This window comes from Phaethon lepturus, unplaced genomic scaffold, assembly GCF_000687285.1.
Source record: "Phaethon lepturus isolate BGI_N335 unplaced genomic scaffold, ASM68728v1 scaffold12193, whole genome shotgun sequence".
NCBI lineage: Eukaryota > Metazoa > Chordata > Aves > Phaethontiformes > Phaethontidae > Phaethon > Phaethon lepturus.
Window position 1 is genome coordinate 77,871 of NW_010531278.1, and position 20,821 is coordinate 98,691.

The 20,821-nt window shown below is 37.3% G+C and overlaps 1 protein-coding gene across 1 annotated transcript in view; it reads right to left on the bottom strand.

Annotated features, from left to right (window-relative positions):
• Window positions 1-20,627, bottom strand: part of TMA16 (translation machinery associated 16 homolog (S. cerevisiae)) — a 22,247-nt gene extending 1,620 nt beyond the window's left edge. Inside the window, exons 1-6 of the mRNA XM_010284502.1 lie at window positions 20,610-20,627; window positions 19,760-19,872; window positions 10,071-10,108; window positions 9,213-9,297; window positions 7,974-8,122; window positions 280-322 (exon numbers count right to left, since the gene is read on the bottom strand). Of these exons, the coding sequence (XP_010282804.1) occupies window positions 280-322; window positions 7,974-8,122; window positions 9,213-9,297; window positions 10,071-10,108; window positions 19,760-19,872; window positions 20,610-20,627 (446 nt within the window). The remainder of the gene's footprint in view (window positions 1-279; window positions 323-7,973; window positions 8,123-9,212; window positions 9,298-10,070; window positions 10,109-19,759; window positions 19,873-20,609) is intronic.
• Window positions 20,628-20,821: the final 194 nt, after the last annotated feature.

The following is a 20,821-nucleotide window of genomic DNA, read 5'->3' on the forward strand; positions in this document are numbered from 1 at the left end:
AATACTGAAAAAAGATATTTAAGTTACAGAAATGGAATTCTAACTGTTGAAGCTTTCTAAACCTTCCAACGTTTTAATGATTAACTGTCACCTGCATTTAGCTTGTAACAGCTAAGAAATGCCAAAATAGCAACACCATACCTCACCTGCTTTTTCAAATGACAAATTCTTCAACAGTTTTGCATAAATTCTTTTTTAAGGAAAAAGACATACAACATGTCAAATTCAGAAACACTGTTTTGCATAAACAGATCAGTAGTGATAGTAAAAGGAACTTACCTGAAAAATTTAAGATGCTTTCTGTTCATAATGTCAGGGATTTCTAATTGGAATGAAATTAAATTCTATTAGATGCATTACATTATTCAAGTGAGTCTCATTTCAAAGAAATAAATGTGAACTAAAGGCCTGAGCATATTATTTCAGAGATTAAAAGACCAAGAAAATGAGAATGAGGACTCATATTTGAAAGTTTCTAGAGCAATATATAAACAGGAAGACTTCTCACTGCTAAAGAAAAGGAATTGAACTTACACCTATTAACTGTTACAGAATTCAAATGTACCAGTTACTGAAAATCCAACCCTGACAAATAATAAATAAAAGGTGCTTCATTTTCTCTAAACTGACACAACCGAGAAATTTAAAAATTTTAAGCACTTGAAAGTTTCCCTTTAAAAAAAGTCCAGTGAAGAAACTAGGAAAATAATTTATTATTTGTTTTAAAAGCATAACTAACATCCTGAACCAAGATCAAGGTCTGGTTATGCTAGTTTTTAACAGACATTCACTCACCCAGGCAACAAAAAGACAATTCTGGTCTGCAGAACTTACTATGTATACGCATGGCAGATAAAAAGGTAAAATAAGAAAGCTTAGTTTCAAAGTTGACCTAAATATGCAAACTTCACTCCAAATTAATGAGTGCTATGTGGTCTGTAAGTATTTTGAAATGTTTATGGAAAAAAATTTCAAAGCACTTAAGTCACCACTGCAAGCAAGGCAGAGCAGCAGTAGAGTTAGGAAAGTAACTGATAATTCCAGTAAGAAAATGTAACAAACAATTAAATACACTTCATAACATTTACCATGCAGTACACCAATATATGTGTGCGTGTGTGTTTTTAAAACATAAACACTGGGAAGATATCAGTAAGATAACAGTAAGATATCAGGTGTTTAAATAGAACACATTGGATTTTGGAATAAATACTACTTCCTTCCACCTGCAATGAGAGCAAAGAATGGCTATTTGGTAACAACTAGTCTCACTGCAATGCAATTTTAGTTTCCATTGTTAAATACCTGTTCTATAAACCACTAAATACTGGGAAGCTAGCACTCCATGGTTGCTGAAATGCCTGTTACATGCTGCAGGAAATGCAACATAATATTTATACAGACTGTTGGCACCCGCCTTTTCTCATGAGTTAATGTCCTCTCAGTTGAGCAGCAGCAAACATTAATAGTTTTAATCATTGAAAGTTTTCAGTCTTCCCCCCTAACAGAAATAAGTGACATATACTCAACTACAAATCTTTATTACCTTTGGTAGTAGAAAGGAGGCAAACATCTTGTACAGACACCTATGGGACAGACCCCTTCCCGCCTCCCCTCCGCCCAGAGTAGCCAAACATTCCTACTAGATGTGTGGTTTATGAACTCATGCAGAAGTTTATCTAGGATACCTAAGCTGCTTTGCCTTGATTCAGTGTCATTCTTTTCTTGGTCAGTCCTGAAGTATTACAAGTGACCTCTGTTTAACATCTTCACTAATTTGTAGACATTTATCCCTTATGAGCCTTGAAATTTTTGCATGGTATAAAATACCTTATTGCTGTCTATGAAGTGTACAGATTTCACAGCAAGCAGGTTGCTCAACAAAGACAACTGCTTGTTACCACTGTAATATTAAATACACTTTACTATTTTAGCTCTTAAAAACATGACATTTCAAGAACTTCTTATACTGTCCTTGAGCAAACCCTGAACATACAATTCTGTCTTTGTTCATCTATCAATTTTCCCAAGTCTTACAGTAATAAATCAGATGATGCTATCAATGCAGGATTATAGATGATTTTGCTACTACAGAATGTAGAATGATGGTACCTGTCACTATCTTTGTGGCCAGATAGTCTTTATTATTCAGAACTTATTTCTTCCCTTCACTTAGGTTACAAAGTTACCAACTGAAGAACAATAATATATACAAACAGTTTTTGATACCAATGACACTGATTTCTGCAGCCCGCTTCTTGGTAAATAGATACAGTGATACTGCTCAGAACCAATCCAGGCAAGGCAAAGAAACATACCTAAATCTTTTTTTGTCTGCCAATTCCTGGGTTCTGATAAACACCAATGCCACATTAGGTCCACCCTTCCCAACTAAGCACTGAAACAAAGCCATGGTCCCTCTTGCTTTCTTTGTAATCACTTGAATTGCACTCTTGGCAGCAGAGTGCCAAATGCTGCAATGTCCTACTCCACATGAGAAAGGAGGTCTTCCCTTCTCTCAGACATTGAGCAAGGAGCAACGCCCACTCAGTACTCTCCTAGGACAGAGCTTAGTGATGTAAAGAGTGAGTGTGGCAGAAGTAGCACTATACTAATTTGGGCCAACTGCCCCAGAAATGTGCTGAGATTTCTGTTTGTTCCTTCTATGAAAGCACTGACCCAACATTTGGTTCAGTGTTATTCTCAGACAAACCAGGACTAAATGACAAGACTTTCAAATGAAGCCCTTTCAACTGCTTTGTTTTGGCTCAAAAAAACACATTGGAAAGCATTTAATGGCTGTTAGTAACTTACATAGGACATTTTACAAACAGAATATTCTAATAGTTTTATGTAACCTGTCATCCAGGTCTCCCTCCAGAGTCACAAGAAAGCAGGGATTCTGAACTGGGGAGATTCTGTGACAAACCAAGATTTGGAACCGAATTGATCTTTAGTGCTTTGGCAGTGGCAAAATTTTTAAGTTCTGCTTACACATGTGTTTGCAATACGTTACACAATACAAATCCCAGCATTGCCAGATTAAGAACAGAACTAGAAACTCTAGTCCAGTTCTGGTTTGTGTGTAGAAATAAGTAATTATATACTGCACAGTAACTGATTTTTGAAATTATGGTGGAAAGCTGCAGTGGCTGCTGTATTTTCAGATTAATAACACTTGTCTGTCTGAGTCAGAAGTATCTCCATAGCATGCACCAGCGTCATGTTTTTTTGGTGCTACTTGTGAACTTCACAGCTTGCTTTAAAAATGTTAAGTCACAGGAGAGTGTTTTCTGAACTAAAGATGGAAAAAATGGAAGATGAAGAAATATGGCACAAGGGTTAGTGGGGAAAAAAAAGACAGTATTTTGGGGAGCACATATGGTCTAGCATTTCTAAGATGAAGTATTCACGAACCTACGTTTTATAATAAAACAGCAGTGAAAAACTTAAGTAAGCATTTTTTTCATGTTTCTGATAGTTTCAGATAATGTTTTATTTTCCTATCTTTCTTCTGAGGAAGAGCAAACAGCACATTATCTCTCAAGCTTTGTTATAAAGATGTTAGTGCTTAACACCGATTTATGACAAGGAAAAAGACAAAGTGATTGAGCTTAATTTGTAACACAGAACTTGCATAAAATACAGTAAAGTCAGCATCTTTCCAACTGTTCAGATGGAGAAACACTAGACCAGATTACTTCAAATTTCTGATGGGCATCAGAAGTAAAAAGCTCCTGCCAGCCGTAGGTCTAAGTGACCCTGCCTCTGTGCACAGGCTTGGGCTGGAAGGCTTCAAAGCATAACTAGAGAAAAAGGGGATAGAGGAGACAATCCCAGTGTCAGAGTGCCCTTCTAGAGCTGTGTCCCATGGCACTTTTTTGTTAACCAAGTGCTCTGTGACGGTCTGCTGAGATGTTTTATTTCCTTCCAGAAGTGGTAACCATTCCTCTCTCCCAAAGCAAAGATGTGCACTAGAGATTTACCTAAATCTCACAAGGACTCGAATGTCACTGCTCTGACAGCGCTCTGCACAGAACGCAGGCTGCATATATCTCACATCCACTAGAACTGTCATACAAAGAAACGCCCAAGTCAGGTCAAAGGATGATACTGCAGCTTGAAGTTAAAAAAGGAAAAGGATGTTAGAAACTCTAGATGCTCTTTAGATAAAGAACCATTCAGTTACACAATAATAATCACTACAGAAAACAGCAGCTAACAGTACAGTAGTTACACTAGCAGATACATGTAAATGATACAACTTTCATCTGAATTAAATATATTTCCTTATATCCTGAAGCTTCAAGAATTAACTAATAGAACTGGTGCATTTAGCTTTGAAGGCCATTTTTCCCCCCAAGATTAACATCATACTTCTAAGAGAACATGCAAAGTTATTAGAAGCAAATTATCAAAAATGTATGATGTTCAGATGAAATAATTATGATGCTTTTCAACTGAAAGCACACTAACTCTGAGTTCCAAAGGCATATCCTGTAAATATCCTTTCAATAGGTTTGCTATAAACTTGTAAGACAAGATTAAAAAAACCCTCACACAAATGACAACATCAGGAAGAAAACTGCAGTAAAATGAATGTAGATGTACTTAAGGAGTAAGGAAGTGATAAGATGCTGCTAACAAAACTCAACAGCCTCACAGATTGACTGAATGTTCCCTGTATAGGTACAAATAAAAAAAAAAAAACTAAAATGTACTATGCTTTTGGATGTCTACTGCTTTTGTAAACAGCCAGTAAAGAAGAACTAATTTTTCATTTGCATATATCTGATATATATATACACACACAGGGCATTAAATTTTAAGAGACTTTCCTAAATGTAAACAATTTGTATCATGTAGTCTCTTCACAGCAAACGCACATGCATACAAGAAATAACTAAGTTCAAGAATAGGGGGAAAAAAACAAAAAACTCTAAGTCAATTATAAAAGTTCCCTTCACTGCAGCTCCCAGGGGTAATAATGAGCTAGAGCATAAAAGCAGTTTCCAGCTGATTTCCATTTATCCCCAATCTCTAATTACAGTATTTAGCAGCAACAATTTTCTCTGAATGAATACTGTCCTAGACAGAGAAAAACCTGCAGCAGCTGTGATAACAAATAATGAATGATTTGAGAGTGTATTTGGTATGTGAAGTTGCACCATGCTCTCTGAATGCTTTACTTACTAATACTATAATAACCTCAAATTTTGCTTACAGTATTTCTGCATTCTTCTTTATTTTTATGTTGTGCTTGTGCATTTGACATCTTTCTATCTAGTCCTATTGTGGAAAGCTGACAGAAAAAAAGAAAATCAGTAAGGAAAAAAAGAACTAAAATTTAAAAGCAAAACCAAAAAGGAGATTTTCTACAACTGAGCTATGTCAATGACATTCATCTTCCTATGACTTCTTCCTCCCCTTTAAAAAAAAAAAAAAAAAAAAGTCAAAGATTACACACAAAGTCACACAGCTATTCCTGAATTCCTCTGCCATTGCAGGATGTGAAAGTACTAAGTGACACTGGCAAAATTTTCAGAGCCATTCATTTTCTTTATTGGTAAAATACAAATTCATGGAAAAGGAAGTATGACACACAACCCAAACCTTGCTGTGCTTTGTATCCTAACCACAGAACAATGTAGATTTTTCACGTCTTCTATGACATACTTTTACTGTTGGAAGGACTAACTGCATTTGAATAATACTTTATCATTAAAGACAAGTTCATCACCAACTCCAACACGCTTATTTCTTAAAGAAAAAATACATAAATTTCACTAGTATTTTGTACTTAACTCTCCTCAAAACAACTTTTTGCTTTTTGCACTTCTATTATCCTTTTGTCTTTCTCCCTTAATTCACCAGATTACTGCTGCTTCCCTTCAGGCTAGTTCCAGCTATCAAATTTTCATCCTTTTATTTCTTTCTCACATGTAGGCTGCCTCTGTGTGCTACCTCCAAAACCAAAAAATACTGTCAAAAGGAGTTTAAGTGTTTCTTCTTAAGGAAGACTATGCCTCTTAAGAGGAAATTTTCAGCTCCAATGCTTATGTTGCAGTTTTCACACATGATGCTCCACAGAAGATTTCATTAGATAAACTGCTTGCATAGATGGCTACCCCAAAGGAAGATAAATGGTAATAAAAAAAGTCAACGAGAATATCCAGCTTTATGATTTTATTCAAACATGTGCTAATGGCCAAGGCAAATGTTTAAAAACTCAAAGTGCTTTCAACTAGGCTCTTATCTACAGAAATTTTAGTTTTAAATTTTCAGAGTTTTTGCGGGGTTTTGATTATTAAGAGGTTAAGTATTAGGGCCTTCACACACACAGAGGACTTTCAATCCCTCCAGCAGCATCTCAAAGAAAGTCAAAGAAAGGAGCGTAACTCCTCTGCCTGAGAAGAACAAGAGAAAAAAAATGTGTTTTTCTACTGGTGGGTTATCATTTATGCCTGTAGAATAGAGCCTGTAGAGCAGATGTGTCACAGTAGCCCAGGATTTCTTCTTGGATTACCTAAATTTTAATAGGAACACTCCAGAAATTTAAAATTTTGGAAATGCATCTGTACTACAATTTCTGCCGCAATCATTGTCCCACACAAAATAGATCTTAGCCTTAGTGGAATGACAAGTCTCTTTCTGAAGATGTTTTAGGCCCATGGGTTCAGAGGCTTTGGTTCTCTTCATGAAACCTAAAGCCCACTTTCTCATGATATGAAGCTTTAAGTTCCTTATGCCACTGGTCCACCTCAGTGGAAAGGGGCAAGTCACAGAATCACACAATCACAGAATAGTAAAGGTTGGAAAGGACCTCTGAAGACGATCTGGTCCAACCCCCCTGCTAAAGCATCATCTAGGACAGGTTGCACAGGAATGCATGCAGTCGGGTTTTGAAGGTCTCCAGAGAAGGAGACTCCACAAGCTCTCTGGGCAGCCTGTTCCAGTGCTCTGTCACCCTCACAGTAAAGAAGTTTTTCCTCATGTTGAGGTGGAACTTCCTGTGCTGCAGTTTATGCCTATGGTCCCTCATTCTATCACTGGGCACTACTGAAAAGGCTCCATCCTCCTGACAGCCACCCTTCAGATATTTATAGACATTGATAAGGTCCCCTCACAGCCTTCTCTTCTCCAGACTAAACAGCCTCAGGTCGCTCAGCCTCTCCTCATATGAGAGATGTTCCAGTCCCTTCATCATCCTTGTGGCGCTCCATTGGACTCTCTGCAAAAGTTCCCGGTCCCTCTTGAACTGGGGAGCCCAGAACTGGACACAATACTCCAGATGAGACCTCATCAGCACAGAGTAGAGGGGGAGGAAAACCTTTCTCGACCTGCTGGTCCTACTCTTCTTAATGCAGCCCAGTCAGTCAGGCCACAGGTTTAGCCCTAACAGTAAGTTTATATGTTAATCAAAAGAATGTTAGAGGAAGTTGTGTACAGAGACTTCATTGGCACAAATCCAGATAATGAAGCCCACCTAAAAAATTAATTTGTAGAGAAAGTGACATCGGTTATTCCCCACATGAGCAAATAAAGTCTTTGTGCTAATGTATGTTAAACATGCACACCCACTGAAGTGCTTTTTTAAGATAAAAAAATACTTGTATATAATGAAGGTCCAAGCAAGCTGCTGAACAGAATTTGTATTTGAGAAAGGTGCATTAAATCTCACTTTAGTTTCAAAACTATGTTATATATGCCTGCACTAAAGAGGCAGTACTAAAAGATACACAATGGAGAAGTAGTAAAGCAGAAATACGTAAGCCAGATCTACACCTTTTTTTTTCCTTTTCTGCACCCTGCCCCTCCTCCCAAACTCTTCTGCAAGGCATAAATACCTAGCAGTTAGTTAATCCCTCTAAAGAGAAAAATAAAGATAATGCCTAGAAATTTCACTTATGGGTTCTAGCCTTGTGAGCAGGTGAAGATGTGACCACAGGATTATTTCTAATGTTTTTACATACCTATTCCATAGCCTTCATAGAGCTGTCTTTCACGTTCTATGGTCTGCTTGATGACAGTTTCCCGTGAACCATGCTGTCTTCCTTGTCTACCTTTAATACTGTTTTGTAATTCAATCTGCTCCAATTCAGCATTGAATCGACACATATAACTGAAAGAGATAAAATGCCTCTATGCTAGATGCAATCATGCAAAACTTTTGCAAAACAGAATTACTTTGATAATCTAAAAAGTTATTTTACTAACTGTTATTTATTTTCTAAATTAGTCAGAGATGTTTCATAAATTTGAGCTATTACTTTAATCTTCAAAGTGGAAGCTCGATGAGAACTTCATTTGAATCATCTGGTGCTTACAGAAGGACGGTTTTTTTAATTTGCTTTTTTTAAACTATGTTTGCATAAAACAAACAGACAACACAAAACCAAACACATTATTATAATTCACTTGCTCTGGAAGACCAGTGTTAAATCTAACTACTCCTAACTTAATTGCTGAATTTCACCACCTCAATAATTTTTAAAGTAAAGTTCTTCTTTGGCATGTGTTCTACATCATCGTACAAACACCTAACTCAAATCCAAAAGGTAAGCTTTTATTGCCTTTGCAGTTATCACTAGTGTTGATTAGCAGTTTACAGGTTTCATGAACAGTGTAGGAAACATGTCACAGCTTCTGAAAGGAAACTGATATCGTACATGTGTCTAAGAACACATATATATTATGTTATTTAGCTAGCAGGTGAAAAATGGTGACAAGCCACAGGTACATACATCAGCACAGAAATAACTGAGCTCCTTCTTAGCAGATTCAATTTTGTTATTTCTTGCCTTTAAAAATTGACCCGAGTACTGCTTAATCTGAGCAAAGAAAATTAAATAAACGCGTAAGCAGAATGAAATCTGTGCATTTAAGTGTTACTGAATAACCTGACTAGCAAATTCATGCAATTACTACTGTCCAAATCATTTAGAGTCCTCCACACACGACAAAAGCAGAGATATACTTAAAGCTATAAAAAAACAACCAAACAACACAACTGATTCAGTAACTCATGTGAATATATACATCTTTCAATATATAATTAACTTCAGTTGCAACAAAATCAACTATTTGATATTACTAATAGTAATATATAAAAGTGCTTCTCTGAGTCATCATCACTTTACAGATGTTATTTAACAACACTATTTTACAAGATAAATAAAGCTTTTTAATCCTGTTTTTAACACCAGTCTTACTTTTCAATTAGTTCACCAGCTTCCTTCTTTGTGTACTCAATTTTATTGGGGTCAAGGTGACTTTGAAACCATTGTAACTTTTCTCCTACAAGAATAAAAACTTATCATTAATGAGAGTACATCATCACTGTAGCATCAACACAGATCAAAGATCATCAAAGTTTTTGAAATAATCTCCCATTTTTCAATATTCTGAATGGCATCGTAGACTCACTGATATTGCATGTACCAGGTATGAAGGTAGCTGTAATAGAAACATTCTCACATCATTTCAGATGTATTTTATGTCTTCCTTACGGAAAAAAGATGCTGCACTTCGCTTTACTGGAAATTAGCGTTTAAAATATCACTGGATCAGTTGCTTAAGATGGAAACTTAAAGGCCCCAAGAGGAAAAAACCCAACACAATGGCTGAGCAAGAGTTCTGATGATTAATTTGAAAATGTGCAGTGTCAATCATATGAAAAAGAAAAATATTCCAGGTTGTGTCTCAAAGTTTTGAATTTACTTGCTAGCACAATGTGTCTGTTGACCTGCAAATATCATCCTCTTTTACAAGCAATTAAAAAAAAGCATGGAGACAAGTACAATAAATACATGTACAGCTGTACAAAATAGACATTTGGTCTATACTGTCCTGAATAAAGATTAGGCTATACTCAGCCCCAAGTTCAACCCTTGTATATACTACTTGAGTGAACATATGAAGTATTTTAGCACTTCAACACAGTCTATTTTAATATTAGAGTCAGATTATAGAGAAAGAAACTGTAATTGGAGTTTCTATAAAGTTGATAAAACTTAAAATCTGTGCTAAAAAGTTGAGTACTATATTAAGTAATAAAAGTTTCTGCTCACCAATGATACTCAAACGCAAAGCTTTGTCAGTCTTCAACCTAGCAGAGGGAAAAAAAAGGGTATGTTAACCAGGAACGAGTACCACACAAATAGTAGTCTTCTTTCTCCAAAAAAATCATTTTTTGGAGTCAGAATGAAAGTCAAGGTAAAATTTCAAAGAGAAATATTTGCCAAATTCAGAACAATGTAAAACTTACTCTGCTTCATCTAAAAATTCTACTTTTTGTTAAAACAACTACCTGAAATGTAGGTAGTTCAACTTACCTATTAGGTTAAACAGTTTCTTGGAAGAAACTAAATGGAACAACCAGGATGAAAATAGGACAGCAGAAAGAATTTCACAAAAGACCTGTACTGTAATTTCATTAAGTATTACTAATAAACTGCTGGTATGTTTAATGAGATTGGAGGTCAAGAACAAAAGACTTCACTGTACTGCAACATTGCAAATGAAGCATACAATGTGAAAAATACCATTCTAGTATCTAGTAAACTTGTAATAATTAAAGTTTCTGCTTAGTGAATAGTATAGGCTAATAAGAAACTGAAATTAACAACTTTTATAAAAAAAGATCAAAAAAATCCATCTCAAAGTATTTTTCACTTCACCTCAATCTCTGGTGGGATACTTGAAGCTTTCTGCACTCTACAGGATGTGCGTACACAATACAGTTTGGAATTAATTCCCATCCTATTGATCAGTTCTCTGAGAGCACAAGTTTTCTAACAGGTAATACACTGCCTCATGCATTTTTGTCCTGAAGCTGTCGGATTCAGTCTGCAGCAGTGAACATTGCCGAATGCCACTTTATTTCCACAAGGGAAAATAATGTATTGTTGGAATAAGTATGAAATTTGTCTCTGGAAAAAAATATTTTAGCCGTACATGTTCAATGTATATATCCAAAGACCTCTGATAAAACTGACTTTTTTCTATTATTTAATAAGAAAACTGATAAAGGATAAAGGAAATCATAAAGGATATCATTGACAAAGAACAAAGAACACCAGAATTCAACATAGTTCAAAGCTAATGTGCTCCTTCCTTAAATTCCTTGTACTGTATAGAATTTAATGAGCATTTTAGAGTTAACTGAAGTAACTCAGAGCATAGAAGTCTGTTACATGTCACAAAAAGAAGGGTGTCCAGAGAAGGGCAACAAAGCTGGTGAGGGGTCTGGAGCACAAGTCTTATGGGGAGCGGCTGAGGGAACTGGGGTTGTTCAGTCTGGAGAAGAGGAGGCTGAGGGGAGACCTTATCGCTCTCTACAACTACCTGAAAGGGGGTTGTGGCGATGAGTGTGTTGGTCTCTTCTCCCAAGTAACCAGTGATAGGACAAGAGGAAATGGCCTCAAGTTGCACCAGGGGAGGTTTAGATTGGATATTAGGAACAATTTCTTCACCAAGAGGGTGGTCAAGCATTGGAACAGGCTGCCCAGGGAGGTGGTGGAGTCGCCATCTCTGGAAGTGTTCAAAAAACGTGTGGATGTGGCACTTCAGGACATGGTTTAGGGAACATGGTGGTGCTGGATTAATGGTTGGACTTGATGATCTTGAAGGTCCTTTCCAACCTTAGTGATTCTGTGATTCCGTGAAAAATTCAGATCAAAAGAGAAAGCCCTACTTTCCAGAGACAAACATACGTGTGTCACTTGGCCACAAACCTACGTTATTAAAATAAAGATTAGCTTTTTCAAGAAGTGTTTCACCCTCTGAAGACTGTCTAGAAGCCACATAATAGCAAATGCACAGCATGTGTGAGCTGCTAAGAATTCCACTAACACATTCAAGAAAAGTCTTTTTACTTCTATAGATACCCCGGCATCTGGGATAAGCATTTGTAATGCAAAATTCTACAGAGGTCAAGCATGGGGTTTGAGTTTTACCATACCTGAGTAATTAAAAGATTTTAGTGTTTAAACAAAAATTACTCTCATTCCTGTGGGTTAAAGGACAGACCTGGATGAGACTATGTAAAATAGTAAGAAAAAATGAGTTAGATTAGAAGTCAGTTTTAAAACAACTCAGCTGTAGATGTATTCAAAGAAAACCTGTGGTAGATAGCTACAGAGGGCTTACAGCAGGGAGTTTTGAAGGGTAATAGCAACCAAGAAAAGGACACATACTCCACACAGTGGAACTCCACACCAAGCAGTCCCTGCTGTGAACCTTGCACAGCAATAAAGTCAGCCAAGCACATCTGCAAGGCGTTGCCATGGAGGAAACTACAATGCCATCTAGAAAAGCTGCCTAATTAGAATCATAAATTACGTCATGTATCTCTGCTTTGAAACACTACAAACTACCATTTGCACCTGCAAGGGTAAAGGATCATTTATTTATCTAGGCAATGAAGTATATAACCAGGATTTTCTTCTGGAAGAAAAACGTTCAGTCTCTAGGTGTACGTATCTTATTTCACTATGAGAAATAACAAATGATAGGACCAGATGTTGCCTTATTGTAGTTTTCATAAAAAAACCTCACCTCAATGACTGCTAGAAGACAACAGTATTACCAGGGAGGCAAAACAGATAAGGTAAGTCAAAGAAAGTTCCTCTCATCTCCTTCCACACGAGTAACACCTTTTGCTCAATGGCAAGAGAGGATGAGGACAGGGATACAGTCTTGTGGCAGGTTGTTGCTTTGTAATGATTTTCTCTTCCACCTGCCTCACAAAAAATCATCTGCTCAGGCACTGATCATTGGTAATGATGATTAGTAGTTTTCTTGATATTTACTAGGTACTTAAAGGTAAAAGCCTTTCACACTCCATCAGCACCTCTTCACCACAGGTATTGTATTGAACTGTTCTACTCTAAACTAACAATGAATAAATATTTGCCAAATTGGTTTACCAATTCAGCATTTTTCCTTATAATACATATAAAATATATATAATAATATATATATAATATCCACACATACAAACACCACCTATGGCTCTGAGAACTCAGGCTCTTTCACTAAGAAAAAAAAACAGTCATGGTTGACAGTACATATTTCCTTGTTTCTGATTTCAGGTTGCTAAATACCTTCCATACTTCTCACACATGTCCGTTTTTGTTACCTCACACATCAATTAGTGGCATGGTTAAGCATTTTAGGATACTTCTATACGAAAATCCCTCTATAAGAATTAGAAGTTCTGATTTTTTTTTTATTTCTGTAAGCAAAACAAGTAATTCTAAGAGCTAACATTTTTTCAGTTCCACATAAAGAATCTGCAAGAGTACATCTCAAAGCATCACTACTGCAAATAGCACAACTAGACACATAGTGGCTCAAGGGAGATTAAGAGGTTAGACAACAGAAAAGCTACAAAGACAACAAGCAAAGAGCTCCACAAGGAGATATTTTAAGGCTACTACTTACTCCTAAGGGGATCATGCCAGATCAAGAAATATTGTAAAAACTCCTTAGCTTTCATATCTTAGAGCATGACAGCATTACACTAGTATATTTATAATGAAAATGCACACACTCTGAAAACATTTACAATATATGCACAATAGACTCAGCAGTGAAAAAGACAGAAAAAAAAATTCCAGTGCTAGATCAGCTTTAGCTACCAAAACCAGACAGAGATTTCAGCAGTTGCAAACAAAACATGACTGATGTTGGTACACTGCTAAGAAAAGTTCCAGGAATATCCCATTATGGTCTGGTTTCCTGAAGTGTAGAAAAAGCAGTGTTCTACTGGCGCCAGTGAACCAGCTATTGCCGTCTCTAACATCTTTATAATTATTTAACAGAGCAAACAAGTTGCCTACAAGGAATAAGGATTCACATGTAGATTAAGAGAGAATAAATTGGTAGTAATACACTGGGATTTGTTGCTGCTTATTAGACCTTGAGGAGAACTGAGAACAGGGATGCAGGCAAGAAAAAGGTGCAATTCAAGTGAACAAATTGACTTACAATTGTAGACAATTTTCTAAAACCAACTGGTCTGTCTCCTCTTATTATGATCAAGATTGGTCTTTTGTAGTGCAGCTACAGTTTCTGGACAATAAGCTTATTATTACCGTCACATTTCATTGAGAATGCTTGCATTGAAGAGTATCTGGACAATGGAGGCTGTAAAAGACTTCTGCAATTTAGAGCAGAATTTCTCCCTACTTCTTCCCAGTGCTGCATTAAGTATTGAAATTCCTGTGGGTAATGTCTTCCCTTTTTTATTACCTTGTTTGGGCAAAAGATACTTGAACTTGCATCTCATAACTACATGTAATTTCCTTTCCTGTTTAACATGAACAGGAATGTTCACAGTAGTTACTTCTCTTCCTTCATCATAGAATCTTTGGGTTGGGAGGGACCTTTAAAGATCATCTAGTCCAACCCCCCTGCAATCAGCAGGACCCCTGCAGTGAGCACGGGCATCTTCAACCAGATCAGGTTGCTGAGAGCCTCATCCAACCTGACCTTGAATGTTCCCCAGGGATGGGGCATCTACCACCTCTCTGGGCAACCTGTGCCACTGTTTCACTACCCTCACTGGGAAAAATTTCTTACTTGTATCTAGTCGAAATCTGCCCTCTTTTAGTTTAAAGCCATTATTCCTTGTCCTTTTGCTACAGGCCCTACTAAAAAGTCTGTCCCCATCTTTCTTATAAGCCCCCTTTAAGCACTGGAAGGCTGCAATAAGGTCTCCCCAGAGCCTTCTCTTCTCCAGGCTGAACCATCCCAACTCTCTCAGTCTGTCCTCACAGGAGAGGTGTTCCACCCCTCTGATCATTTTTGTGGCCCTCCTCTGGATCCTCTCCAACAGGTCCATGTCTTTCCTGTGCTGAGGGCTCCAGAGCTGGACGCAGTACTGCAGGTGGGGTCTCACCAGAGCGGAGTAGAGTGGCATACAGAAAAGTCAAAAAGTAAATAGAAGTCTAAACTGTCTCTGAATCCTGTCTCCAGGCAGGGACTAAAGGAAAAAAAAACCAAACCCAAAAGAAACAAACCACGTAAAACAAAAGCAAACATTTACTGTTACTCCTCTAAAAGACATTCTCACCTTCCAGTAACATGCTGTTCAAGGGCTTCCTACAACCAAGGTAATACCTTTGTATTGAATAGTAACCAACAGGTAAAATGTACGTATGTTCAAAAGGTATTATTGCACAAATTTAGCCAACCACAATTATAGCATCTTCTGGCAAGTAAATCCACAGCTTAATTAAAATAATACAGATTAACTGTATGAACTTCCTAGATTCATTGACTGTCTCTGATCCAGTTTTTCCATGCTGCAGAAGTGCATTAGCCTGTACTGAGAAATGATCCCCTTTACTCAGGGCTGGTGAGATCATATTGAAAATACTCACTCCAGTTTTGGGCCCTCCCTACATTTAAGATGACTTATTTCTATAAGATAAGAAACATAGTCAAAAAAGTACCAGATTTGTAGATGGGATTAAGGAAAAAAATACTGTAGACATTACAAGGCAGCTTCTCCTATTTACCACCAAAGGACATATTAACCTTCCAACCAGAGAACAGGGTTGTCATTAAATAGAAGTAAATTCTGCAAATATTTCAACTTCAGTAAGTCATTTTCCAGTGAAAAAGTCTTTAGTGAACTTATTACAGTTAAGTCACAAATTTGGGAGCAACAATACCAGAGCATTTATTTGGTATTATCAGCTGCCACTGGAGGAAGCGAGGGGAAGACATTTAATAGACCTGCAAAAGCAATGAGACAAAACAAAATTGGTGCAGGCTACGTTTTCCTCAGCATAGGAGTGGAAAGCTTTCCTCCATCCACAGCACCAGAAATTTATCTTGTCTTTTTCAGAGCTCTGCAAAATGAACCCAAACTCCACCATTGTATTAAAGAAACTCAAAACTAAGTAATTACACTAATAAAGACTGGTTAGTGGCTAAACGGACTGCTTTTAAACACATGCTTAAGTCCCAATACTAAAAAAAAAAAAAGATCTTAAGATTTAACAAGCTGATCATTAAGATAATAGAGACCCAAAAGAAACTGGAACACTTAACAAGACTTTTAAAGACACTAGGGAAGAAAAGAAATCAGTGTTATTCAAGTCTTTCGAGTTAAATTGCTCTTCAAGCCAAGACAGTACAGAAAATAGAATGCAGACAACTGAAGGATGTTTTTAAATGCAAATTATTTTTAGAACACCAAAACGAAAGAGCTCTACAAAGTGCAGATCTATGAACAACACCAGTTAATTTTTTAGGTCCCAGAACTGCAAGATGGGTAAATCTTATTTATAGATAGATAATTTTGCTATCACAATACGCTTTGGATGGTCCAGACTAACACATTGCTTTTGGTGGAACAGTTTTCCTATGCAAAATGAATGGTTACATCTTTGAGCATCAGCCTAGAGGCCTCGCACTTGAAATAGTAAGTGAGCTTGGAAAAGAAAAGGCAGAAGTCAAGAAACAGACCCTAAAGAAACGGATAGCAATCCACATCCTCTAATCTTAAACTGAGTTTCCCTCCGCAGAGCATCTCTGCTCTCTGAGGCCTAAAAAGGGTAACTATCAACATTCTAAAGAGAGCCTAAGGGAAAGGATAGCTATCTGTATTCTCTAATCTTAAACTGAGTTTCTGTTAAGCACTTTTGTTCTATGAAAGCATTAGGCTTCACTGATCCCCAGAGGAATTCAGAATAAACCATCTGCTCTTTTATTGGGCTGCTTGAAGCTCACCTTTTATTAGTTTGCTTGGCTGCCAATATTTAATCGTTTTTCATAAAATGGCACTTTTTCCTCAGGTGACCCATGACACATACCAAAAGGTGGTCTGCGTGTTTCACTTGGGAGGATTCTGCTGCCATGACTAGCTCCTTTTGCTACATTTCAGAGGAAAGGAACAGGAACGCTAACCATACTGCTATAAAGACCACTGTCTCTTAAACAGGTAAAACACTCATTTATAAATAAGTTTGTTTATTTTATGTAAAATTCCTTTTAAAGAAGCAAATAACTTTATAAAGAAAGGCTAAAGTAACATGGTAGACTTAACAGGTGTTAGCAAAAGCATTTGAACGAAACTTAAATCCTCCAAAAAAGTTTTCATAGAGGATTAACCTGTCATTGCGCACAGGGGAAACTACTGGAGTCTAAATGAAGGGCAAGGAGCATTTAGCTGTCTTTAACAGCCAGTGGCAACAGGTGCTAGAAGGAAGACACTGTAGCAATTGTTCTACATGTACTGCGAGTCAAGACAAGGTGTAACTTGCAAGGCATAGGAAGTAAACTCCCTAAACATATACCCCCAATTTATCCTTGCGTAACCTGGTTCTCTAGCACTGAGAAATTAACTGTTTTTCAATCCAACAAATCCATTTTTGGTATTGCAATTACTGGTGCGGTTTAAAAAAAAAAAATCAAAAATTAGCGTGGTTGTACCAAGAGTTGCATTCCACAATGTATTAACTGAAGCATCTTCTGTAAGACTACAACCATGGGGGCTAATGCAGATAAAAGACTGGTATTGTCACGTGCTCAACTATGAGACTTAATCTACTCTGGCAAGCACAGACAGAAATCTACACAGCAAAGACAAGGCACTGGAACAAGCTCTCAGACCAGCAGGTCTCAAAATTAATACATTCAGTGAGAACTGCTGAAAGAAAGGAAACTTTCAATAAATTAAAGAATTTAGTTTTCATTTGTCATTTCTGGGTGACCTAGAATTTTTTTTTTTTTTAACCAGACTTAAGGGTCAAGATCATCTAGATCATCATATGAGAAAGGGCAAGGTGCCTTACAATTGCTTCCTGAGTACACCTGTCTAGAGAATCAGTTAGAAAGTCAGTAATATTTCCAGTTTACTGAACCCTGTGTGCTCAAAACTACTTCGCAGCCTTTGGCTCCTAAAACAATTTTGATTCCATATTTTTCACTTGACAATGTCAGCAGTGGACTAAGAGTCCACTGCCGCAAAGGTGTCTCCGGTAGCCCAAGACACCCGACACTGCTCTGAATACCCATAAAGCAGTGCACTTCCCAGCTGTTTAGCAGAAAAAGCACCCGTGTTAGAATTAAGCAACATTACTGACATACTGTGACTTGTCAAATCTAGCTGCCTCAGTAACAAAGCCTAGTCAGTACAAAGCCAGCATCTTTTCATTCCTTTTCATGGAAAGGATGATCTAATTACTGCAATATTAATGCATTAAGCAGAGAAATGAAGGATGCATTTGGTACTCTCTTACCTGTAACAAAATAGATTGCCCTGTGCAATCTCTAATTACACCTTATCCATGAAGAAAAGTAATTAAAGAGCAAGTTAAATGGGAGAATACTATTCCAGTGGGAGTTTGGGAATTCTTTGCTTTAACTTCTTGCTGTTAGAAGAGGAACCAAAAGTAACACCCTAATAAGAAATGTCAGCAAAGATATCTATATCAGTACAATTCTATCCACAGAGACAATCACTAAAAGATTTGATTGGGTGTATCATGTCATAACAAATCATCAGTACATCACTCCACTCAGTAAGTTTTCTTATGTGTGTTTTTCTTTATGGCAAAGTCACAGATGTAAGCACTAAACTCAAATATGATTTAGTTATCTTTTCTGATTAACCACTCTGAGTGGCAATAAGGCAAGATGAGAGAGTTTAAGGGACAAAGTAGTCAATTCAGCACTAGGAAAATAATCTACAATAAAAACTTACTTAAAATCAGTAGTCAGAGAGCCCAGACAAAACATCCACAGAGTCACCGAATCATTAAGATAGGAAAAGACCCTTAAGATCATCAAGCAGCAGGGAAAATTTCTTGCACATTAGGAAACTGCCCAATCCTCAACACATGCTACTTGTAAACTCTTGCACCAGCTCTGCTTAAGGCTACATGATACAGCTATGCTAGTAAACAGCCCCTTTCTAGTTAGGGCAATCTTACAAATTTTCTGTGGATAAGGTTGTACATCCATCCCCAACCATAAAATTGCACAGTCTCTAAGGAACATTTCAACTGTACCAGGAATTCCCAATTTAACACCTTCAAATGTATCAATATTTGGGCTCAGCTCCCACGGTCCACCCATATACTACTACACTTTGACAGAAAATGCTTTAAGTTCACTTTAATAACTTTCTACACAAACACACACAGTGTATCAACTAGCAAGCCGAGACAGAATGTAAACTAAAGGCCAGTCTCCTCTACCTATCTTTTCCCTCTGTGGAAGGAGGAAGTAAAACTTAAAAGCAACCAAACTTGCCATGGAACAGCAGGAAATCACCAAAGAGGAGTTAACTATCCAGTTGTATTCATAAGTCTCTCTTCTGCAAGAAGTTTTCTGGTTTTCTTTTCTATGAACTCAGCACTTCTTCACAAGAAGTTAGACCCTAAGCAGGTTTCTTATTAAATCTTGGAGTAAAGTCAAACTAGGTGACTAACTTCCTGCGCAATCACTAGCACCATGCCATTCAGATTATAAAAAGCAAAATGTTGCGATAAGAAGAAACCTAACTTGTAAGGACAATACTAAAAATCAAGTAGAAGAACTATATACTTTGTATAATCTGATTTCACAAATGTAAACCTGTCAGTTCACATGGATCAGCAGTACTATGTTATATAGGTCTTTCTTTTATCTTAAGGTTACATCGGTCCCCTTCCACCACCACCCTTCTCCCTCCAACCAAAAAATATCTCCTGTGATGCTATCATTCGGTCTGTACACAGATTTTGCACAGTCAACTTACTTTTCCTTCTTTTCCTGTTTGTGTGCTTCCCTTGCAAGCTGTGCGGCTTTTCTGCTGTACGGATGGATAACTTTTTTCTCTTGCTTCCCTCCTTGGGTTTTTCGTAACTTTGGCTGAAAAGAAATCAAGGGTGCTCTACATTACTGAAGGTAAGTAAAACATTAAAGGGAAGATAGGACCAAACACCATGGCAAAGACTTCGAAGGTCATGCATCAACATCTCAGAAAGCCCTTATAGTCGCAGCTTATCAGTTCCACCAGTTAGATCTTAACCCTCCCCAGTGACAGACAAATGACTTGAACATGGTACATACTGTAACAAAACTACTGGAGCACAAAAAATGGTGTAAGAAATCTTACATCGCAACTACTCTCAAAATACCTATTTTGTTGAACCCTGCAGCTAGGAAACTAAGATTATCTCTCTGTATCTTTGAAGTAAATGTTTCTATCTGATTGTTGCATCTGTGTTTCTGACAAAGGCCATTTGTCATTTGTACAACCTAACAAAAAGGATTTTCTTGTCCCTCCCCACAGACCATAAGAATGCCTCACACCAGGGAGCAGCCAGGTGGTCACGAGGCTTTCCTTCTCTAGCCCTTCATGCAGCACAGAGAAGAAATACTACTCACAAATTTAAAAATACTGTAACACTAGTTTAAATTACGTTACTTTTTGGTGAAAAATGTTAGAACAAAACCGAAAGGCTTTATCAAACAACATGCAATTTAATTTCTTCAAAGTCTTTAACTGCATGTGAAAGAAACACCTGAAAGCAAGGAGGCTAAGTGTGCAAATGTGATGCTGGAAACACCAATCAATAAATAAATACTTTAGTACATCATATTACCTGTGTTAGCATCAGCATTTCGGATTACGAAAAAGAGAAAATATAAAGTCAAAGATAAACTATCCTGAACATCTGAATAAATCTTAAGAGGCACCTTGCACTAGTTTCACACACCAACCCAGCTCCTCAGTTCCTCCTCCCGTCAATACGGAGGTGCTCGCTGGCGGCTACAGGCACAAAACCAGCCCCGCTGCCCTGGCCCGGCGGCTACC